Here is a 25,957-nt window from a genome sequence, read left to right as displayed (position 1 = left end):
ATAAGAATATATGTAAAATAACTTTATTCGACTGAATAGTCAAAGAGAAAACCTAAACACAAGTGCATATTAATGCAATTAGTATAAAGTGAATATTCAATTGTTGTTGAAATTATGACAGTAATTTTAAATAATCAAAAATAGCTTACCTGTGGCGCAAGAAGAGGTAGCCTAATATAAGCCAAAAGTTTACTGAGATCTTTCCGTCTCTGTTCCAAATCATGACGGACCCAAGTAAGAAGCGCATTCAGTATTGTCTCCTCGTTAGGAATGTTCATGTCGTCACTGGCCAAGAGCTTGGCAATTTCACTGGCTGGTAATAATACAAATTCCTGGTTTCGGATGACTTCCATGAAGTGTTCCTAGACAGAAAAAAATACCATATAAACAATATGGTTCCTTTTGTCCATCACAGTTTATTTGAAATAAATCAACAGTTTTTAGGTAGATGCCAAAACACAGTTTCTACTTTAGATCTTCTTTACCATATATTATTGCTTGCTAGGAAAGAAACACAGTAAAAATGACATTTAAGCTGCAATTATGTTGTTAAACTTTTAATTTCTATGTAAGTAGAATTAAAATATTCTATCACTTATTAATTTTAAAAATGGACCTGCAACTTTTAGGTACTGCTTTTCACAAGTCTTTCAAAGGAAGACCAAAAAAATGAATTAGACACTGAGATGTATGATACTCTAACATCAAACATGAGTTGAGATTTGTGGTTGCTGTAGAATTTGGCCAACAGTAGAGCCAAATATCTGGGTGAGCTGTGAGGCTATTTCTGGGCCTCCAGCCTGGCTAGATTTCCCAGGACCACTCTGGACCACAGAAGTCTTCTCAGACTCTGCCCTGGAAGAGTATATGTCCTTAGGGCTATCCTAAAACCAAATTGGCCTTTAAAGGTGTTTTAATGTTATTTATAAAACCATCCCAGATTTTAGGTCTGTTTTGAAAATTTTAATCTCCTCTAATCTGATTTATGTACAAAGTTCTTTGGGTCTCATGGGAAAAAGAGCCAAAATACAAGTGTTGACCTAGAATGCACTGGGACTCTAAGACCTGAGACTAAACATGACACAGTCCTGGCTGCATACTAAAACCAGGCCCCTTGTAATTTGAAATGGGAAATAGAGATACCCTGAGGTGTGAGATAATGACCTTTCCTAACCTACTATGCTAAACAATCTGAAGAGAAGGGAAACCTACTCTTTGGTATACAAGATTATGAATCTTAATGCATGGATTGTTTACATAGTTAAAATATAAATGTAAATGATACACATATTGTATTGTCCCTTAATGGTTTTCTTATACTTCGTAATGTGCTATGGCTGTCTCAGCATATAGAGTTTTAGTAAAATAGCTAAGGCTGTTTAAATTAGAGCTAAAAATAAGGATTATCAATAACTGTCTTCTATATTAAAATGAGAATTATATTTTCCATATAGCCTGCAGTAACCCAAGTTAGGTAGTGATCGAAAATATATCTTGGCTTGACATTCCTTTCTGTAGAAATTCTTAAGAGAAAACCGTACATGAATTATTAACTAAATTCAATTGCTTCAATTCATCATGATTTGTTAAAGATGCCAAAATGAATCTATTTTAAATGACTGATTATCATTTTCATAAATATATTTTAATAAAACCTCAATGCTGGAATGGCTTCAAACAAACTGTTCTACTCTACTGTATACTGACATTATAAAATGGTTTGGTAACACACAGCAAGAGCTATGAAAATGCTGAGGCTCTCAAACCAGTTATCCCACTAGTAGTTTAATCCTTACTAAATAATCCACAAGAGGAAAAAAAGCTGATGCTTCTCTAATGATGCTTCTTCTCTGTATTATTATTTATAACAGTAAAAAATGGGAAATAGCCTAAATGTCTAGCTATGGGGATTATAACTCAATGGACTATTAAACAGGCATTAAAAATTTCAAGGACCAAGATTACATAGATACATGCAAAGATGTCTATTTTTAAATGTTAGGTGAGATTTTGAAGAAATTGAAGTAATATACATTTCTAATCACTCAAAGTATAGTGTATAATATAGTCAACATTTCTACAACACTGATGCAACTATTGCCATAATTTCTCATGGTATTAATTACATTTCATCAATGAGAAAAGGACTGTATATAAATATTCGATTATTTATTTGTTGATATATCTATTTCAGAACAATGGCCATTTCATTCTAGTATAATTTGTATTTAATAAAAATCGACCTTTTCAACAACTTACGGAAATGCCACTGAAACTAAGTTAAACACAAAGTGCTTTTCAAAAGTATTTGGTTTTGAAGCAGGTATTTTAGCAGAATTCAATGTTTTTACAGGTTTTCTAAATTGAGAAACAAAATTTTAAATTTTTAAATGAAATGTCTAGGGGTGGCCAGTTAGCTCAGTTGGTTAGTGTGGTGCTAATAACACCAAGGTTGCCGGTTTGATCCCCACATGGGCCACTGTGAGCTGTGCCTTCCTTAAAAAAAATTAAAATTAAAAATAAATAAAATGAAATGTCTATCTTTATTTTACAAATACATAATGACATTAAATATTTGTAATAACAGAACCAGTCTAAGACTTTTTGTAGAGGTTAAATGACTTGCTCCAGGTCAAGTTCAGTGGCAGTCAGAATAAAAACAAAAGCTTCCAGATTTCAGGATTCCAAGAAGGAACTCCTCATCCTTTCCTACTTGTATTCATGCAGGATCGGTGAACACCCCAAGCACATGCACCATTTACCGATGGTGACAACTGAATTCACTGAGTAGCATTATATTTACTTCATTATTTTGAGTCCATTTTATGACACAGCTATCATGTTACCAAACATGTGCTAGCATTAAGCCCCTTCCTTTCCTTTTTGGAATGGTTTTTAAGCAAATGAAATTACTGAGGGATTTATTTAAATTGAAGATTGAATTTTGCTATACATTTTCATTTAGTTCCCATAGCAACAATTCAAATCAAACAATCTGCCTCTAAATTATGTACTGTTATCAGAATTCAATTTCATGTTTCTGTTGCAACTGAATAATAGCAAATAATGGCTTGAGGAAAAAAAGAAAACCCACAGCTAATTGGCTATGAAAAGAGCTTTAAAAACATCGAGCTAATTTAAACTGAATTTATGTTTAAGCCTTTAAAAAAGCAACAATTGTGCCTCAATAGTGAACAACAGAAGTGACCTAAATGTATCCAAATGTGTTCATGTGAACAAAACTCCTTCCTAGGAAAGAGATATTACTTTAATTATGAACTGACTATAAAACTAAAAAAAAAAAAAATTTTTAAATGCAGCTTTATTTTATTCATATTCATGTTATTCCAAAAAGTGTTTGAACTTGAGCTGTAAAGGTTAAAGTGAGAACTCTACAAGGAAGGATAAAAGTCTTTCAAAGGACTTAATTTAAAAGATGTTAACCACGCTAGGTCTATATGGTATTGTTGTTGCACAATCTCTATTTTTTTCATTGGAGGCACTTTGACCATCATAAAGAACATTTCTGAAAAGTAATCACAGCACAGGGAGAGAAACGAATCATAAAGGTTGTGCTTTTGTATGAATGCTTTTGTTCGCACACATAAATCCCTGCCGTGTTGAACAGGTAATCTATACAGTGATGGTTATGTCATTAATTGACTGGTTATATTATGTGTCCATCACTGTTTTAAGTAATAAACTTCTATTAACTTATTTAATCCTCACATTAAGTTTATGAAATAGGCAGAATTAATCTTCCCAATAGTTTTAAATATGTATTCTTATAATTTTTCCAGAGTTCTATTTCTCTAGTGAAATATTCCTAAAGTACCTGTCAATCCTTCACAGATAAAACAACTCAACGGAAGGACAGGGGATGGAGAAGAGAGTAGATGAAAAATACCCCTTAAAGGTTGATAAAATTAGTAATATGGATAACTGGATATGTGTATGTGACTGTTCACATTCTTTCTTCCCGGAGAAGCTGTATTGCCCTAAATAAAGCATTTGAAGCAACAGTCGTCCTTCAATCATTGCCCATGTGTGAAGACCCGAATGTGGAAAGATGGTCATTCCTTAAAAATCTACACACGTTCCCTCTCCCACATCCCTCTACAATTAAGACCACAGACACAGGTCCTAACAATATGCCCTCAACATGACCTTATTTTCTTGCTGTCCTAGATCAATCTGTATCCATTATCCTCCAGGCTTCTGAAGTAGAACCTCCTCTCTGATTTATGTTGAGCACATAATTTGCTACACCTAATAAGAACGACTTTCTACATAGCTGAAAACATTTTTTACATACAATGAGGTTTATCCTTAATAAAAAAAAAAAAACCTCCCCTTCATCCTCCTATCTTCTGTACTAGCACTGAACCAATATACTACAATCACTATCACCAATTTCCATCAGTGAATATGTGCGCAATTTTGAAATTCATCCATGTGTGACAAAGAAAAATGTATGAGGAAAATCCTGCTTTAAAATGCAGATCTGAACATATTGAATGGACCAGTCTTAGGCCATTGCTCTGCTTCTTAGAGACTGTGGTAACTTAAGGCTAGGTTCATATATCCAGGAGAAATATAACTTAGTGTTTTTCTGTCATAACTTAGTGAAAATATGACACATTAGACAGTGAATCTGAGCCTGGAAGCATGTGGCAGAACCATAGGAAAACAGCAACATGTAGATAATTCTGCAACAATAAGAAATAAGGTAAAGAACATATGCCTCGCGCTTTTCAAAAAATACATACCATGGTATAATTGTGAGCCACTTTATGCAAATCTGTACAACCTTGGGCATCAGCAAAAGAACGGATTCCAAGACAGTTGGATGGATGAAGCTGTTTCATTAAAAACTTGCAGCATGCTTCCACAACCTGTGAAAGCTGAAGAAGGCAAGCTGTAGATAACAGGCACTCAATATTATCTTCTTTTAATTCCAGGCGGCCTTCATGATAAAAAGAAATTCCATTAACTATGGAACCACATTAACCTCCGTTTATAAACTGATTGGTGTTAACGGTAATTCTAAATAAGAACTCATTACATGTATTCTAGACCTAGATGATTTAAGACATTCCAAAATGAAATAAAAAGTACTAATTATGAAAAAAAATTATCTCTTTGTGACTTCTGCTAAGATAAAAAAACTAATAGCTTATTTTCAGGAATTTTAAAGGATAATTTAATTAGTAGCTTATCTATTACACATAACTCAAATTTTAAATGCAATAATTTAAAAACATCATATAATTGATCCAATTATTATATTAAGATTTTAAAATATCATTCAAAAGCTTAATTACAATAACCATTTTAAAGTTTCTAATGTAGAGATTTTAACCTATCCAGGAATCACTAGGGGTGGTGACTATAATAGCAGAAGTAACTGTTGGCTATGGCAGGCTTTGTTAAAAGCAGAAATCAGAAATCTAATGATATCACATAAACTTAAAAGGTTTTAAATTCATATTTTCAGATTTATTACCTGTATATGCATACTGAATCAAGGACCATAGTGAATTCGGTTCTACACCTTCCATTTTTATTTCTTCTTGTCTTGCTTCCCTGACATCATTAGTAAACATGGCAGCAAAATAATCTGAGACAGAGGAGAGCACCAATCTGAGAACATATTAGAAGAAAAAAATCAATGACCACAGTAAAGTTGATGTTCATTAATAAATGCTGCTTTTTCTTCTCTTTCCTTTCTTTTTTTTTTTTTAACTTTGTTACACATAGAAAGTGCATGATACTGGGAAATTCATCTTAAGTTTGACAAATTGCTTTATGCTCTAGTTCCTTCCTTTGAATAATAAATTACCATTACTGAAAATTTTCTGCTGAGGTAAATGATTTATCCTTTCACTACTCAGATGTCGATTTATAACATCCAGGGGAAGAAAAGCTACAAGCCCACAGAATTAAATGGACTATATGTAAAAAGGGAAAACACAGAAAGGTTATTTTCTGTCTACCACTTTTGAAAATAACCTATTTTTTTAATTTAATCATAGAAGTAGTGAATATGAGAGACATTTGAGAATTGTTTTAGCAAGTTATTTTTAGCTCTTATGATATTTTAATTATTCTAGCATATTTTGTTATAACATTATAATATTTTTGTTATAATACTTCTAAACTATTATAACAATACCTTATTCTACATTAGCTGTTCTATGTCAAGATTTTTGATAGTTACATATAGACAAAATAGGTCATAAATATATATATTTTTAAATATTCATTTTTCATTTGATAGTATGTTTCGAAGGTATTTCCATGTCACCACATTTATATAGACTTACTTCACTCATTTTTTTAAAGAAACAGAGATTACAATACTGAGAATAGTTGAACCTCCCTGTGTTCCTGTCTAATTCTATGCCCCTCCCTCCCCAAGAGCACACCGCTAAGTACGAGGTTTGCCACATTGCTCTCCAAAGTGGTGTGCCAATTTAGACCCCTACCAGCACTATACAGTTAATATATCCCCACAATATTGTCAGATGTTAAAACTTTTGGCCATCTGCAAGGTGTTAAATGGTATCTCACTGTCGTTTCATTCACCTGATTGCTAGTGAGGTTAAAGATCTTTCCAAATGTTCATTGGTCATTCAGCTTTCTTCTGAGAATTGCCTATTCACTTATTCACTGAACAAATACTAATGCAGAACTAATAAATACTAGGCACTGTTCTAGATACTTGAGATATTATTGGTGTAAAAACCAGACAAAAGATCCCTCTTCTTACAGTCTTACATTTTAAAGGGAAGGGAAACAACACACAGCAGAAATAAATTCTACAGTACATTTAAAAGTGATAAGTGCCCATGGGGGGGAAAAGTAGGATAGAGGCAAATGGGGGTGGAGGACGGGTTTAAACAGATGGTCTCACTGGAAGATGACGACTGGGGAAAGAACTGAAGGAGGTGCAGGAATCAGTCATACAAGTATCTGGAATGGCATTTGAGCAGAAGAGCAGCCAATACAAAATTCCAACGGCAGGAGCAGTATGCCTGGCACATACAAGGAATAACAAAGGGTCTGTGTGGCTCAGGCAGAGGGAGCAGGAAGGAGAGTAGGACAGAGCATCAGAGGTAACGGCCGGGGCATTACACAGGTCATGGGGAGGACTCGGGCTTTCGGTGACATGAGGAGTCACTGAAAAGTTGGACCAGAGGAGCGACCACATCAGAGTTCTATTTTCAAGGACCACTTGGAAAGCTGCGTAGAAAATAGAATGTAAGGGGAAAGAATCAAAGACAGGAGACTAGTTAGGAGTATCTTGCATTGGTAAACTAAGTGACATGGTGACGGCGTGAGAGGTAAGGTAATGAGTTTGTTTAGGAAATAGAGAATTTGGGATGCCTCTATGAAATTCAGGTTGAAATATCTTTTCTAATAAGCGGATGCTCAAAACATGGACTTTTTGTCATGTATGTAGTAGCCTCTCGTGCTGAGTCACTGAAAACGGTAAGACCAAAGCCATCCTTCCTGAGTTTACTTCCACTCTGGAGGGTGTAACAAAACCTTTGGGATAGAATGTTAATTAATTCTGACAGGCATAAAAAACCCTTTCGGGTTATAATGGTGATTAACACTGAACAATTGATTATGGAATTATCAGAAGAAAAAATAATGACTTGTTCTTTATTAAATAGCTTTTTTCTTTTTCTTACATCAAGAAATAATACTTCATTTGTGTTAAAGGCTTCCGTTCCCCAGCACCACTGCTTTTCATATTTCTAGGAGGTCAGCAAACAAAAGTTGGGGTAGCTGTGGTTAGTTAAAAATTCTTAACAGTTCTTGCTACTCCATTCCACCAGCTTTTTTGTTTCTAAATACAGCTCTAATTTCCATTGAGTTTATTTAATACATAGAATTAGATGGGGTGAATGATGCTTACAGTACCTGAAATCTATGCCCAACGATACTCACTGATCTGAGGCTGGTGTGTTTTGTGCTTCTACAGAGAGAAAGTGACCCTTTTGGGGTCATTTAATGTGTAATAATTTCATATACACTGTATTCTCTGCAGAAATTCCATGAAATATAACCCTTCCCCAAAACATTCCATCCTAATGGTCAATTGTCATGAGTTACCTCAATATACATAATTAAATTGTCAAGGAAATATTTCATGTATATAGAAATTTAGAAAACAATTACCTGTGAGCTGGAATTCTGCGATCACCAGCAACTAGAATTACATCACATAACTGTTTATGTCTCAAATAGTTTTCCATCTTTTTAAATGTTTGCTCAGCATGATTAAGGGCTTGGAAAAATTCATCTGACGAACATGGCTCCATAGTATGGCAGGATGATGTCTGACTACTATTGGAAGTTCTGAAAAGAAAGAGAACACACGTTTAGAAATAACACTAATATTAGATTAAAAAGATCTTTCCTATCAAGTGCTTTTAAAGCCTTCAAATGTAATAGAAATAATCAATGCCCCCAGTCACCATTAATGTATAATCATTCATCATTTTTGTCTTTCAAAATCAATGATGGCTCAAATCTTATGTATGTCTTACAAATATTGCGTGTAAATGTGACATCTGTTAATAGCTACACATATTTTTTGTAGTGCCTGTCTGTTAGGTATCTTCTCTGGTCAACACAACATCTCTGCTGAAAAAGAGCCAAGCTATATTCATAATAATAGCCATATGTCCTAACATTATATTCAAGGCTATAAGAGACCGTTTTTTGAAGGCAGGAAAGCAATCAAACTATTTTGGAGATATAAATCCAAGTCATCTTTTACTTAAAAATGGATTATGTTCCTAGTTCACGTATAAGATATTTAAAGTATGAAACATATTGTCATAAAAGCAGCGTTATCAATAATTCATTTGATTCTCTGGCCAATTGTCAAAAACCCAGGTAAACTATAACTTATATTACAGGTTAAAGGAATTTGATGGCCTAACTCAGGTACCTAAAAATTATTTGAAATTTCCACATTGTAATTTGAAGAGTATGAGTTCTATGTTTTTATATGATTTACTGATGAAAATAGTAAAAGAGTAAAAAGATCAGGACTAACAATGAAATCATAATCCATCCCTCCCCCACCCCCCAAGATCCCTTTCTCCAAGATAACTTGAATTAAGTAATCAACATCCCGTGGTTATGCAATTGACTACAAAATCACCTACTGTGCCATAACTTGGTTCTCATTTCTCATCAGATTCACTTTTAAGGTTTTTATGATTCTGACAAATCCTTTCTTGAATCAAGCTTCACTATATCTCATGAGAATTTTCTTAATATAAATATCTATTAATGTTATCCAAAAAAAAAAGTCCTTGGATCTTTTACTTTTAAAGTAAAGGGAACTGAGGCCAAGGAGATGAAGTGCCTTGCCAGGAGTCATAGAGTTCATTCAGCGCAGAAACAGGGCTGTCTAGAGACTGCTATGTTCACCAAAACCCTTTTCCTTTTCTTCTGGGGAATATAGCTATGCTGCCAGCACCCCTCAAAGATGGGTGAGGTCTTATGATGGAATGAACTGTGTCACCTCCAGGCTAAAGTGGCTAGGAGCAGGAATGCCTTTTCCATTCTTTCTTTATCTACTAGTTGAAGGGAGAGGACTAAGGACTTAGATGAAGGAAGTTGTAAAATACACACACGGGAGGTCACTGAATAAGAACCCTTATGTGGCTATACTCACAAGAACTCTCACTGGATTGCGATCTATCAGTTTGAGAAGGTAGCAGTGCCTTGACTAATACGTATCTCTACCTAAATCCTCCCAGCCCGGTGCATTTTAAATACCACACTTACATGAGCCCTAAAAAATGTTCTTCCAGGATAATTGTCAATAACAACAGAAGAAAAATATGTATTATCTGAAAAGGATGTATTGTATATTATGAATATTATTGGTGTAATGACTTGGAAAATCCAGTATAATATACTCAACTTTACATTTCAGATCATTAACATGAAAATGTACCGAGCAATGTATAACTATATGTGTTGCTTATATAAATGAGAATTAGAAACCATTTAAAATCTATGAGAAACATAACATAAGCAAAAACAAAGAATGGTGGCTTTGATGAATAGCAATTTGAAGATTTAAAACATTTTTCAATAACATGAAGTTTTATGTTATCAAAATACTGACAAATGATTGTAAGAGTATTAGTAATCTAAGGATGAAAGAAAAGTTGACCATCTAATTTTCATAATCCATAAATTCTTCCAAGGACAAGATAAGTAAATAATTCAAGTACTTCTTTCCTAGGGTTCCTATATTTTATCACATTTTTTATACTTTACCTTAAATTTTCAGTAATGACAAGAAAATTGGTTAGCTGAATATTTTTTCAGTGAGTTGCCACCATCAAACATAAATGCGAATCAATGTTAAATTTTGAAAGAACAACAGAATTTTATAATGCTATCACCACTACATTTTTATAGGCCAGCACTGATGTTGCCCAATTAATAAAGAGACAATCTCTTTTCTTGTGAAGAACATTCAGGGTGTTGGTTCGTCAACCTCTGGCATGAATCAGGATAACCTGGGGAGCATTTCAGCATCTAAGTTCTGGGCCTCATTCCCTAAAACTGATTTACTAAGTCTGAGGTGAGACCTGAACATCATATTTTTAAAAAGCCATACAGATGACCCTGACACATATCACTGGCTGAAGATCACCGGTGTGCACTGCAGGCAAGAGACGGATACATTACACAAATCAGCATGTGAGGAATTTACAGGTTCCAAACATTGATTTACACAATAGATACTTTACTTCAAACATGTAAACTGAATTTCTTTGATAAAATATTTTAAGTGAACTAGAACTCAATGGACTATGTGTTATTTTCAAAATGAGCATAAAGGTAAAACGTCCAATTATTTATATACATACACATTCACAAAACAACAACTTATGCTTCTACAAGAAAATTTCAAACTTCGTTATTTGCTCTCAAGGCTTCAACTGCCATCACATATTAAACGTATTTCAATGCGACAATTAAGTCACTGGCAATTAACTCACTGTGGGTACAGTAATCACTTCTACTGCTCCAAATGAAGGACCAAAAGAAGTGCAGGCTTCTCATTTGTATCCTATAGAAAAGTGAAGCATCCATTCACAAAAAGAGCATAAAAGAGTAAGGAACAGAGCTACTGAATAGACTTGAAGAGCTGCACAGCTTTCTAGCATTTCTTGTTTTGTTTTTAAGAAATTTGGGACTTTGCATATACATTTTAACAATTCAAGAATTTACGAAAAAAATAATTTACTGCATTTCCGTACAAGTATAGGACCTTCGGCATTAGAACAATTATATGCATAATTTTTATATCTAGAAGGAACCTATGCAATCATTTCATTCAACACCCTTATTTTGCAGATGAGAAAATCTGATGCCCCGAGCGGCTGAAATGATCAACCAAGGACACGTAGGCAGCTGGTTACAAAGCCAGGATTAGGAGGCGTTCAGAGTGGTGGTCCAACCACTCACAAAGGAATGGCAATTCTTGCTCACCTATACCCTAAGGCATCAGTGAGCACAAGGGTATGAAGGGAAAATGACGGCACACTATGAATGAGGATCATTTAACAGAAAAAAAATACATCATAGGGCCGGCCCGGTGGCTCAGGCGGTTAGAGCTCCGTGCTCCTAACTCCGAAGGCTGCCGGTTCGATTCCCACATGGGCCAGTGGGCTCTCAACCACAAGGCTGCCAGTTCAATTCCTCGAGTCCCACAAGGGATGGTGGGCTCTGCCCCCTGCAACTAAAATTGAACATGGCACCTTGAGCTGAGCTGCTGCTGAGCTCCCAGATGGCTCAGTTGGTTGGAGCGTGTCCTCTCAACCACAAGGTTGCCGGTTTCGACTCCCGCAAGGGATGGTGGGCTGTGCCCCATGCAACTAGCAACGGCAACTGGACTTGGAGCTGAGCTGTGCCCTCCACAACTAAGACTGAAAGGACAACAACTTGAAGCTGAACAGAACCCTCCACAACTAAGATTGAAAGGACAACAACTTGACTTGGAGAAAAGTCCTGGAAGTACACACTGTTCCCCAATAAAGTCCTGTTCCCCTTCCCCAATAAAATCTTTTAAAAAAATGCATAATAAATTAAGGATCTTAGACAAAAGTCTATTGCTATATGACTGTCCCTTAACTAGCAACGAGAGCAAGTCTTTTAGGTTTCCATGGGACAGAGATCACACTGTTTTTATTGTTCTAGCTCTGTGGAATTTACAATGTAATACTTCCTTACTAGTTCTTTTCCTTATGTGCTTTGGAGGGTTAAATCAGAGAGGTACGGTGTAGTGATGAAGAGCATTTTAGGAAGGTTCTAGAACTGTGCTGTCCAATACAGCAGCCACTGGCCCCATGGGGCTGTTTTAATTTAATTAAGTAAAATAAAAATTGGTCTTTAGTTGTTCTAGTCATATTTCAAGTACTCAGTAGTCCCATGGGGCCAGTGGCGGAACTGGATGGTACAGATATAGAACCTGCCTATCAACGCAGAGTTCTGTTCCTCACCACTGATTCAATTCCCTCTCACTATGTATCACTCTGGACAAGTTATTTAACTTCTCTAAGGCTTACTTTCTCAATAACCAAACAGGAATAAATAATACATAGTACTTTGTTTTAGAGGATCCCACAGGGGAGGATTATTAAATGAAATAAAAATAATCCAGCACAAAATAAGTACACAATCAAGGTAAGCTACTGTTAGCAGGATCTCATTTTTCAATGGCCAATGGGAAGGCCTATAATCTCCCTCTTTTGTCTTTACATGTTGATTGTATGGTTGGTTGGTTGGTTGTCTTCTTAAAAATCGATCCCAGCATTATCAACTTTTATAACTAAATTTCATACCTCCTAATTAAAATGGCCTTAGTAAACCCAGTAGACAGCCTAACCCACAATACAAATATCTGGGAATAGACCATTTATGGAGCAGTAAAATATATTTCTCCATGATTTCTACTTGATCTTTTACATGATAACAGAGGAAATGCCTCTAACATCTCTGCTTAGTTTTATTTATATGTTACTAAGATGGTAAGTCATATTTCAAAGAATTGCATGAGATCGTTCAAATCTTTTCTAACAGACTGTCACTGTAATCAACTATACATTGCTGAATATTTCCAGGCTACGAGGAAACATTTAATTTTTAGCTCATTGTCCCTCTGCAGTAGGCAATGAATTTATAAGACAGAAAAATGCCTAAACATAGAAAAGATGCAAGTTTCAAGCAGAATCAGGTCACCAACTATATACAGAGTAACTCCTAACATGCAGTAAACTGTGGGGATGCAAAGAAAAATGATTCTTTGCTGAAGGGACTTCGAATTTGAAGACTCAAGCTTCATAAACTGGAAAAATCTAAACAGCAACACCACCTAACACTTGCATTTCCTTAGATTGCACACACGTGTGTACACACACAATATGTATCATGACCAATATTACCTTTTTCATTATAAACTATTTAGATTTCTTCACTTTCAACACCATAATTTGCATTAGGTTTTTCCAATGGAGTAATTTTTCAAAAGTTCTAAAAAATAACTTCATGAGACTTATACTGTACATAATTTTGAGTAAAAAACAAAGCTGTATTGCAACTCTAAATGTTCTGCCTGGATCAGTCCCTAGGTAAGTGATTTAGTCCTAGACACCTGAATTCATGCTTTCACAAAAGTGCAAATTATTATGTTGTTAATCTTTGGGTATCTTTTACAAATATTCAAAACCACAAATGTAAAATAAGAATGTAAATTGCTTAGTATAGGCTAGCAGTCTCTATTTTTATGCATGCCTTTTTCAGTATACTTTAAAGCATGTGCCCAAATATATGAATATTTACTAATTTATAGAAGATATACAGATACCACTGTACAAGCATTATTGATAGTATAAAGCACAGAAAAAGAGATTTAAAGGATAAGACAAAATATAGTTCTTATATATATATATATATATGAGTATATATGTGTTCGTGTGTGTATATGTGTGTGTGTATACACATATATATGTACATATATATATATATATATATTTTTTTTTTTAAACCATTTCTCTAACTGATTATCTTGCACATCTCCAATTGGAGTGGGATTGCTATAGAGAAGGGAAAGATCAGTATGGACGAGTGTTTGAAAAGGTAACAAGTAGCCCGTGAGATTTGAAATATCTTAGAGTTTAGATGAGAGAGGAGGAAAAAGAGTTGGGGTTGTCCCCTTCAAGGAAAGGAAAAGGCATTTATATAAAAAGAAATGACAATAGGCAAAGATAAAGAATACCTTCTCTTCTCCCTTTCTCAAGACAAATATTTTTTTGATTTTGGCATGGAAGGGCTTTTTTTCCTGATCCCATGGCCAGACTATCTGTGGTGAAGAGACTTATATGTTGTTTATAAGACTCAAATTGTCTTACATAATAACCAGTTTGAAGGGGAAGCGCCAGTGGGTACTCTCATACGATGCTGATGAGAATTAAAATAGTAATGATGTTCCTGAAATGACTTTGAGAATACAAATTAAAAACCCTAAAAATGTGCATTCTCTTGGGACTTTATCCAGAGGAAATAATCATCTGTATGTACAGAAATATGGCGACAGGGAGGGTTTATCACAAGTTGTTTCCAACAGGAAAATATTGGAAACCACCTAAATTCCAAAACAAAACAGAATACTAGTTTAAAAAGCAAAAGTTATACCTGTGCATGGGAGAATGATACAGCCATTTAAAAAAATATGAGAGAATATTTAATGACGTGGAAACCTGTTTTAGCAAACATTAATTGTTTTTGCTATCCAGAATTCCTTCTTATGAGAACAGACCCATCTCTGCCTTTTGGGAAACCATGAATTTCCCACCTCAGTCCACGTGGCTTGGGCAGAGTTAAATCTTCCCCGGAACAGAAGTGAGCAAGGGACTGAGGCATGGCCAGTAAGAGTATCCTATCTCCTGGCAGCACTGATTCGTTTGAGTGGAAATATGATCCAAACAAGGCCAATCAGAATCAATTTCAAGATGTCTGTTGGCACTCTTAAAAAAAGAGTCACTCTCTTCCCATTAGTTTGTTAAGCTAATGAGAAGTAAAATTAAGGTTGCTAGTGGCTTTTTTGCTACCACATGAGAACATGCCATTACAAAGGAAAACAGAATCTACAGAGGGAATAAAATAGATTCCTGGAGTTATTTGAACATCTGGATCCAACCATGTCTAAAGCGAGGCTCTATTCTTGGACTCTTTATTCACTTATGCGAAAAAAAAATTTCTAGCTTTTGTTTTAGTCACTTTGAGTTGGATTTCTGCTTTTTGCAACCAGAATTCTAATTTTAATATTTATATTAGGGCAAAAAAATCAAATTCCAAAATATAAAAAGAAATGACAATAAGTAAAGATAAAGAATACCTTCTCTTCTCCCTTTCTCAAGACAAATATTTTTTGATTTTGGCATGGAAGGGCTATTTTTCCTGATCCCATGGCCAGACTATCTGTGGTGAAGAGACTTATATGTTGTTTATAAGACTCAAATTGTCTTACATAATAACCAGTTTGAAGGGGAAGCGCCAGTGGGAACTCTCATATGATGAGTGGAATGGATGTAAAATAAGCATGTACAATAGCATGTAAAATAAGATCCAGATTTTTATTCTAAAAACATATACTTTTATTATGTATGTATAAAAAATATACTGGAAGGATACTTCCCCAAATTGTTAATGGTTATTTTGGGTGGCAGGCTAATTAGTGAATTTTTTTTTGGACAATTTCCTTATCTCTATTTTCCAGTGTCTCTATGATAAAACTATTATGTAACATGGGAAAAAAACTAATAGAAAAATTAGATCCAGAAAACTGAAGAATTTTATTCAGCTGTCTTCACCTATTGCACCTGTTGATTTTAACCCCCAAACCATTATTCATTTCTACCATTGCTGAATCTCTCATGCAACTGGCTGTGGCCATGTGACTAGGTTTTCAACAGCAGAATGTTAGCAGAGCTGATAAATGCAACTTGTGTTATTTGCTTAACGTCCTCCTTTTTTTAGTTTGGTCTTTCCCACAGGCTAGATTGCACAGGGGAACCCGAGTAAGATTTGGCCATAAAGAAAGGATAACATCTTACAGATGAGAAATGATATGGAAGGAATCTTAAGTTTCTGAGTGAACTTGTGAAGCATCACTACCTATCTGCCCTGGGCCACGTGCCCATCTGTTAGGTGACAGAGAAATAAACTTCTGTCTTATTTGAGCCACTGTATTTCTGAATCTCTTTGTTATATCATCGTAGCCTAATCGCTACTGACCAAATATTATGGCAAGGTTCATAGAGTATATGTGTAGAGTGAGTGTGTGTGTGTGTGTGTGTGTGTGTGTGTGTGTGTGATTGTTTTCATGCCTAATATAGCCAATTCTAGAAACGTAAAATCTCACTATCCAGTTACAAAGGAACAAATAAAATATAAGCAATAAGTGGCATAAAGATAGTTTCATCTGCCTTAAAAGTCTGGAGTTATAAAGACCAGTTGTGCAACTGTAGTGCCTATCCTTTTTCCTAAGCTGATTCTTCAGCTTTCCCAGCAGTTCTGGGAACTGATATGACTCCAATAAATTCCTGTTCTGTTTATATAATCAGCCAGTCAATTTCAGTTGCTTAAAAATAAGAATGCTAGTTTATATAGCGTACTGACAGGCTTTAGGAGGTTAATGAACTCCTTGAACTGTATACAAGATATTTAACACACATACAGGCATGTACCTACACACAAACACACACACATACACACACACAGTGTTTTCTGGGGAGAGGTTCCACAGTTAATGTGAAGGAAATCCATGATAGGACTTGGGTATGTATGTGTAAAGGAAGACAACGCAATGCGTCCTTCCCGGATACAAGTACATTATAGTTGAACTTCTTTGCCATCTATGGAAACAAAACATTTTTCATGTGGAAATGTAGAAAATTTTAATTTCACATTGAACCAGAATTAATAGACTAGTCCAAACAATGAGATGTGGCGACAACATAAGGAGGGCCAAGAAAAGAAGACAGCTCTGGAGAAAAGGTAATACTATGAAGATACGCCCTTGTTGGGAGAGGAGGAGGACCCAAATGCCTCAACGCTGAGTCAAAGAAATAGCAAATCATCTGACCAAGAAACAGTTGAAGGATATCTGCAGTTGGAACAAAGTAGCAAGCAGCCAATAAGATGTGTCAGATGACTGAGGATAAAGAGTTGCAGCCACCTGAAGAGCTTAAACCTGTAAACCAGCCAGGCTTGGCAATTTCAAGAAAATTAGCTGAGGAGAGAAGGTGAAACAGGTTAGAATGAATCATTAAGTATTATGTTAATCCAAGTTGAACCCAGTGATTACATGAATAGTCACAGAGAACTGCCTCCTGGTATATGAGCATAATCTCCGTATTAATTGTTTGGGTTCAAACTGCAGCTATCTCCAAGTGGTCAAGGTCAATATCAACAATAATAAGTCACACTGATAGTAGGAATCCTTGATATGATGTGATGAAAATGGCACGTTACCTTTATGGCCTTCCTCCCCAAAACTCACAACCCCAGTCTAATTATGAGAAAAACATCAAACAAATTCCAATTGAATAAGACATTCTACAAAACATCTGACCAGTATTCTCAAAACTGCCAAAGTCGTCAGTAACAGGGAAAATCTGAGAAACTGTCACAGCCCAGAGGAGCCTAAGACACAGTGACTAAATGTAATGTGGTACCCTGGATAGGATCCTGCAACAGAAAAAGGACACTAGGTAGAAATTAAGGAAATATGAGTAAAGTATAGACTTTAGTTAATAATAATGTATCAATATTGGTTCATTAATAGTAACAGATGTACCGTACTAACATATTAATAATAGGGGAAACTGGGTGTGGGTTATATATGAACTCACCATACACTATTATCATAATTTTCCTGTAAATCTAAAAATGTTCTAAAAATAAAAAATTTATTTTTAAAACTGCAATTTTATTTTACTTACTAACCTTGAGCATGTTACTTAGTCTTTCTGTGCCTCACTGGCATCATCTGTAAAACCAGAACAGTAGCAATGTAACTCAGAAATTTGTTGTAAAGACTAATGAGTTAATACACTAAAGTGCTTAGAACAGTTGCTTCACTGAGAAGCACCCAGTCAGTATTAACTGTATTGTATTATTATTTTGGAATATTTGTATAGTAGTAACATTGTATAGCATATTGACTAAAAATAGTCTGACATAAATACTAAAGTCTAACTTTATAAACAAAATTTGAAATAATGAATTTCCCCCAATTAAAAATGTCAAAAGTACATAATTCCAAAACTGGCAAATCAAGAGAAGAATAAACTGTGTTTATACTATGGTCACAAGGAGCGCTAGCATGTAAACCTTGCTGAACCTGGTAAGAATTCACCCCAAATTAAGGTCTTAGCACCTATTGTCCACATAAAAGGTGACAGCTCTGTTACTTAGGGCCTACAGTTCCTCATGGGGTAAAAAAACAAAGTTTGTATTTTAATACCAAAGTAAAGACTTAGATGATTCCCATGGAGAAAAGGTGGCTAGGCTACACATCCAAGATCAAAGTTAAAAAAAAAAAGAAACTTGTATTATAAATCACTTAGATGTGTGGCAGCAAAAATTACCAGAAGTCTAAGGCCCAAGCAGACGTTTCCCCTAGCTAGAATACAACTGATCAAACACATTAACAACATGACACCTCTTACCCCTGCTTTAAATTGTCCAGATCCACTGTAGGTGTTACGATTCAGTGTATATAAAACATTTCAGCTATCTTCCCCTTTTTCTAATAACTGAAATTTTCAGACTAAGTTTTGAGATCTATATAAATACTATAACTGCCTAAATAAGAAATTCTCCACATAGCATATGTATTTTCCCATTGTCTTTAACACTTTAAGATATCAATTAAAATGTTATTAAGATGTTCAAATAAAATGTTTACTAGTTTATTCTTTGCAAATATTATAGAAAAGAACTGTTACTAATTTATATACAACAATTTGATGAATGTCACTGTAGCTTCTTTTGACATTAACACTGATAGTTTTTTATTTGTTTACAGTAGACGGGCAACCACCTAGAGGGACTGCTCACTTAATCAAAAAACTGGGAGCAAATAAATATATCCAGCCCCACGACAAAGATAAAAGACTCAGAGCAGGAGGACTGAAGGAAGATGTGAGAATTAGGTACATTTGATTTAGAAAAGAATAAGTTAAAAGTATACATACAAAAGACATTTCTAAAATCTAGAATTTTTTTTTTTCCTTTTTGCAATAAGATGTTAAAGGAGAAATTTCAAAGCACTGAGAATATTAAATTGCTCTGACACATTTCCCCTCTTCCATCTAAAAATCAGAGATACTTTAAGCACACTTTATTTTTGAAATAATATTTTAGAAATAGTTTTGGTCTCTGCAGATGTGAACTGTTTACTCCCATTTTATTATTTACTTTATTAACCTTCTTGGTTTACATTTTAGATTTTTTCAAATATCATTTTCTTATATTTCCTATAAATATGTCAATTTTTTATTCTTGAAGTATACACACAGCAATCTCAGTCAAAAAATGAAATTTTTTTTCTTTCATCATGAATATCCCAATAAGATGATATTTCAATATGGATATTAAAGAACAATTTAATTTTGGTAATCATTGGCTATGTAAACTACCTTTGTTGTAAGGAAGTAAATTATGTAACCAATGTGTGTATAACATTTAGCAAAATTATACATGTATATAAATTTTATACTCACATATGTATAATCTCTCCAGGTAGTAGATACATGTTAAGATTGTTATAATTTTTGCTGGTAAATGGTTTGTTTTGTCTAATTTTGTTAAAATACTCTTAATATACTGTATTGATATTCGAATGGAAAGATCACTACTCATTGGTTTCCCACAAAAATAATAAACCCTGAACCTTTTGCTATATAAATTATTCTCTATGGCAACAAGTCTCCAAAGAAAATACAAAACAATGAAACCACATTAACTCAATTGATCTCCATGTGAAAATTATTAGTGGCTCCCATTCCCTTAAGATAATGCCAAGTCACAAACTAATTTAAAAATTTTTAATTAAATACATTAGTTACATATGTAAAGATATTATTCCCTTCTCTCCATTACAGAAATGATTATAGATGACTGGTCTATATTTATTATTATTCCAACACAATTCAGAATTCTATGTTCTGAAGGTTAGAAGAAGAGAAGGTGGTGAATATCTCCAAGTAAGATATATTTGAATATATGAACTCATTTTATCGCCATCTCTTATGATGCCTATATTAATAATCACAAATGTTATCAAAACCTGCAAAGAAATTTTAAAGGAAAAGGCTCCACAATCAAACTAGACAAATGCTAAGCTATCTGTACCTTTAAATATTTTGAAATATTTGAGAGTGGATGAATCAGAAAGATGACTTTCATGCTCTAACTTGTTACATAAAATGCTACAGTAGTTTAAACTGAGGAATGAGAAAATCCATTTCAAAGATAAAACCAGGTTCCAAGGGTGAATGTGGATAAAGTCATTATGAAATTACCAATGTTATCCTTATTTTCTTTCCCCAAACTCATTTCCCCTTTTTCTTGCCCCCGTTTCACCAGCTGACCACACCTAGCCCCTCTATGTTCTCTCAAACTCTCCTGAAGGAATGTTCTTCACTTCCCTAAATAGCACAATTTTCAGTGAAATGAAGGCCAACCAAAATCAGTAGCTGTCATCTTAGAAAGAGACATAGTACTGTATTCTCTATATTAGTCTGGAGAGCTGCAACACAGACAGGACAAAGAGAAATAACCATAAGAAAAACATTATTGACAACTACAGTGGTGTGAAAGAATTATTGACAACTACAATGTGCATCTCCTTGTAAAACCTTTCATTTTCATTAAGGTTTAGAAGGGAGTCCATAATCTGTCGCAAACTATAATGTCATAAAAATTTTATACTAAAGAAATGTCTTCTATAGTTTTGCTATGATTAAGGAAGGTAAATGAATGAAGCAAACTTCAAGGCAATGATGCATAAAACTGCTACTATGTGTTATTTTCAAGGTGGAACTAGATCTACACATGGAACAGAAGATATTTCAAAATGAATGCTGTTTGTTATTTCTGTTATTTCTCTTTGTCCTTATAATTTTACAGAATTAAAATTAATATTTTTAAATCCTAGCAAAAGTACTACATATGCATACCAAGACATTATATATGTGTATGCACGTAGAGGTACATATACATATTCATAGACTTTTAAACAGTACTAAATTATTTTAAAACATTATAGATAATATACCCCACGCCCCATTTCTAACAGTAAGAAAATAATCAACCTGCATGAACTGGAATCAGATTCATTTTCTTCTTCACTAGTGCCATCATCCACTTCTGGTCTATCCAGCCAGTGTGCACCGCCACAATCTTCTGCTGTCAACTCAAGTGCAGGGACTTCAGAGGTGGATGCCATTGGCCAAGAAGGTGAACTCGGAAAATCCAGTTGGCTGGACCTTCGGTAACCAATTGAAGCCAAAGGCAATTGTAGGTTACACGGATCTAAAAACTTTCTCCCACCGTTTGCTCCAGTCTGTCCTCGATTCCAAAATTCTCCCTGCTGGCTGTCAACTGTAGAATTGGGAGACGATGCTTGATGGCCAAACCACCTCCATCTGATTTTCAAAATCTGCTTCACATCAAACTCTTTACGAGAACCAGACATCCTCAGAGAAACCAAGTGATCGTCTAGGCAACGGGCAAAAAGCACGGCACACAGATTTGTGCATCCAGGCAAGACAAGTATATGCCCTGCTGTACACAATAAACAGATTGAAAGGAAAATCACATTCATATATATATATCTGCATTTACTTTTGAACCGATATATCAGATTATAAAGAACAAAGGATAACGAATAAAGATGAAACACGGTGGAACATTCCGTTCAATCAGAGCAAACTCTAATCCACCTATCCTGAAGCAGCTAGCCCACTTTCCCCAGCTCTCCTTTCCCATACTGACCATTAGCTCTCACAAACACTGACAGCATTCATTAAAGTCCTTTCAAATGCAGAACACCACCCCCTTTCCTTAAACCACAAATGACAGAGACCGACAGCACCATCCTCTTGCAGTATCTCAGCCTCCGCTGCTTAGTATATTAACTCTTTTATTGCTGAAACAAGAAATTTATTCCAGAGCTTTTTCCTTGTACTTAGAGATCACTGTCAAACTAAAGTATTTCTATTTTTATACTAAGTTTCTAGATGAGAAATCACAAAACAATAGTTTTAAAAAAACATTTTTTTTTTAAATTAAATGAGTTATAGTGATTTTCAAGCTGTGCTCTTTAGCTGAGGGAGGAGGAGGGAGGAGGGCTACAAAGGTGAGGCTTCGGTTTGCTGCTTCCCACCTCTGCCTTCTCCCTTCAGGAAAGGAGTGTGTTATATTAATACAATAAGATCCTGGGGATGATTTCACTCGAGCGAAGAAGAAGAAGGAGAAGAAAAAGTTTGAAAACTACAAAGGATCAAAATATGGCAATACTTATTACTCTTCTTCAACTAAATAACATGAACTACAGAGCCAATACTGTTCTATACTGCTCTATAATTAGGATTGGGCTACAATTTAGTATAATATCCAAATTTTTATGGTACCACTTAGAAAAAGGAAAGTGTGGCTCAAGAAAGCTACCAAGGACTGGAATAGGACTATTTCTTGGGTGTACAGTTACCCTAAACGTTGTTAGCAAAACAAAACGATGGTCTGAACATGGTTACAGTTAATAAAAATTGATAAAGCAAATAAAAATCAATCAAATGCAATCAAATTGTAACATACTGAGTAGTTATTGTGAGCAAGACACTACTAGACATTGTGGGAGACACAAATATACACATCTTGCTTCCTACTCTTAAAAATAATTACATCTAGTTATCAAAACAAAAGTATTTGATAATTTAAAAACAAAAACAATTTTTCAGGGTGCTCAATATCTAATACTATAATATGCCAAATATTTCACTCAAAAGGCAATGCCTTTTATCATTTGACCAAGAAAAAAAAGCTGCTTTGGAGGCATGAAATATATTGTGAGGCATATTTCTATATATCTTAACCTCACACAGCTCTTTAGGAAAATAAAAATTATTCAGAGAAACAAGAATGAGTTGCATGAAAAGCTATATACAATTTTGTGCTAAATACCATAGGACAAATCATAAATAAGAAAGAGAATGGAGATATCAGGATGATGTAGGATGGTGTGGGCAAGTTTTATGAGGAAGATGGCTTCTAAGAATAGTAAGAAGTTGTACAGGCAGAATAATGATAGATTTTATAATGGAAGAAAGATATTTTTAAAAGCATGAAGTGAGCATATTGACAAAGAAAGGGGGAAATATTACTTTAATCAGCCAGCCAGACATACCTAACTAATTTTAAGGCGTAGTAAGAGAGAAAGTTGGATGAATACGATGATATTAAATGTCTTGAGCACAAAGCATAGACTAGCCGGCAATATTAAGTGGACTGTTGAACAGAGTAGTGTTTTAGACAATTAATTTGGCAGTAGTATGCAAGATACATTAAAGAGTGAAATGACACTTTACCCTCTCCTCTCACCTCTGTCAGACTCCTTATCAACACCCTTCTAACTCCACTCTATCTGTCCAACTTTATTTCTATTTTCCAACATAGAAGTCCTGCTTCATCAGTCAAAGCAGAGTCTACATTATGTTGCTCCCTCTTTTATATGCGGTTTGTGTCCCAATTTCTACAGTTTTGAAATCCTACTCATCCTTCATGATTTAGCACAGGCACTACAACCCTTAGAAAGACATCTCCAATTATTCCAGCCTTGTAATTCTCCAGAAGGATAGCACCAACACCACCATCCCCACCACCCCCAAAAAGGGTGCTGGAAGTTGGGAGGGTGGAGTTTTAGTTCTTGGAATGACCAAAGAGTGCTATAGGCATTGAGTGGGAAGGGGCCAGAGATGGTAAACACCTTGCAATGCATGGTACAGGCCCACACAATGAAGAATGGCCACTGAAGTAGTTCATAATGATCTTGCCATCGTTATCTTCATTCAAATAAGTATTTACCAAGCATTTATGTGTACAAGGCCCGACAAGAAATAAAAAGATGAAAAACAAACAGATCATTTTTTAAGAGATTTTAAACTTACACTCAGGCAGAGAAAAGAGTAAGATAATTAAATGAACATTACACATGAAGAATATATTTGAATAAATACAATTTTATATAAATATAATTTGAAATTGGATTCAATCTATCAATGTGAGAGCATTTATCAGAGATTTTACTTATAATGTGCTAGCTCCAATAGCTAGAAGTGATTTTAATTGCTTTGTTGTTTGGTTGACTGATTTAAGCCTGAACTCAAGAGTGGACTTCATTAAAGACCACTGAGATGGCAGACACATCTCAATATAGTACAGAGAAGAAATCCAAAACCTTAAGGAGATGTGAATGTTAAAATATTAAACCATGCCCCCACTCCCAAGAGGGCCCAAAGATCCTTTCCACCTAGATACTAAGATATACATTAAATATATACCTCCTTAACGTAGTAGCTGTCTGAATAAGCTAGAGATGCAGGTGGGAAATCAGCCGTTGAAATAGGCTCCCTGATTTTAAAGGAATGCCAGGATCTCAGGTTGACAAAGTCCAAGCAGCTGCATTTAACAACTGCTGTCATGATCATGGGTTTAGTTACATGCATACACACATGCATACATATACATACATATGCATACACATGTATATACATAGTGTATATGCATTTGTATACATGTGTATACTTATGTGTGTATGTATACATATGTATGTATATATATATATATACACCCCCCACAAAACCCAAACCTTTTGTATCAGTGGACTCACATTGCATGCTTGTTTTTACAGAGACCTTCATTTTGCCAATCCTTCTACACTCATTCTCCCCAGTAATCTCACCTTTCTCCATGTTTATAAAATCATATACAAACTTATACGTACATATATAGTAGTTTTTGCTATTGTTTTGTAAGAGAGATCATATTGTATGTATCTTCTTTGGCATTTTGCTTTTCTCAATTACATATATACATATATGAACTAATAATGATCTTTTCAATAGTTGCATATTTCATAATTGTAAAATACAATTTATTATCTCCTTGCTAATGGGCACTTGGGTTGATTTCAGGTTTTTGTTTTATGCTATTAAAATAATGTTGAAATAAAAAATACATGTGAAGTTTTTATGACTGTGGAATTTATTCCCAGAAATGGAATTGCTGAGTTGAAGTTATGTGCATTTTATATTTAAATACATGGTTTACTTTGCTAAAATTCAGTTTCAAAAGAAAAGTGAGTGTACCCTTCTATTTTCATCAGCCCAGCATTCAACAATGAGTATTACAATTCTTTTAACTCCAGATGACCACTGGGTTTGAGCATATTTTCGTATGCTTATTGGCCATATGACTTCCAGTTTTATGAACTATTTATACTCTGACTATTTTTCTCTTGAGCTGTCTGTCTTTCCTTATCACTATCTAGAAGCTCTTTGTATTTTATAGATATTAACTCTTTATCTGTCTCATTTTGCAAATATTTTTTTCTAATCAATTTTCCAAATGGATAGCAACTAGTGCCTGCACCTTTACAAGCATTTTAAAATTAAAGTTTGACATACAATAGAAAAGTGTACAAATCACAAGTGGAGAGCTCCATGAATTACCACAATATGAACCCCATCCAGGTTAAGAAAAGCACTCAAGAGGTCTGCCTCATGCCTCGTCTCAGAAGGTAGCCAATCATCTTTAGCATACATTTTACCTGCTTTTGAAC

General features: G+C 34.7%; 1 protein-coding gene across 4 annotated transcripts in view; it reads right to left on the bottom strand.

The window, feature by feature from the left end:
• Positions 1–25,957, bottom strand: part of KLHL5 (kelch like family member 5) — a 67,241-nt gene that overhangs the window by 26,102 nt on the left and 15,182 nt on the right. Inside the window, exons 1-6 of one of the 4 annotated variants that reach the window (XM_074322398.1) lie at positions 22,114–22,190; positions 21,432–21,903; positions 8,191–8,370; positions 5,507–5,643; positions 4,770–4,966; positions 150–362 (exon numbers count right to left, since the gene is read on the bottom strand). In XM_074322398.1, coding sequence (XP_074178499.1) covers positions 150–362; positions 4,770–4,966; positions 5,507–5,643; positions 8,191–8,370; positions 21,432–21,903; positions 22,114–22,141 — 1,227 coding nt within the window. In that variant the 5' untranslated portion in view covers positions 22,142–22,190. Of the gene's footprint in view, positions 1–149; positions 363–4,769; positions 4,967–5,506; positions 5,644–8,190; positions 8,371–21,431; positions 21,904–22,113; positions 22,191–25,957 lie in introns of those variants that run through there. The other 3 variants (XM_019741965.2, XM_019741963.2, XM_019741964.2) reach the window with 3 other exon arrangements.

Source organism: Rhinolophus sinicus, linkage group LG02 (genome assembly GCF_036562045.2).
Source record: "Rhinolophus sinicus isolate RSC01 linkage group LG02, ASM3656204v1, whole genome shotgun sequence".
Taxonomy (NCBI): Eukaryota; Metazoa; Chordata; class Mammalia; order Chiroptera; family Rhinolophidae; genus Rhinolophus; species Rhinolophus sinicus.
Note: the sequence above shows the minus strand (reverse complement) of the source record. Positions and strands in the feature narration are given on the sequence as shown.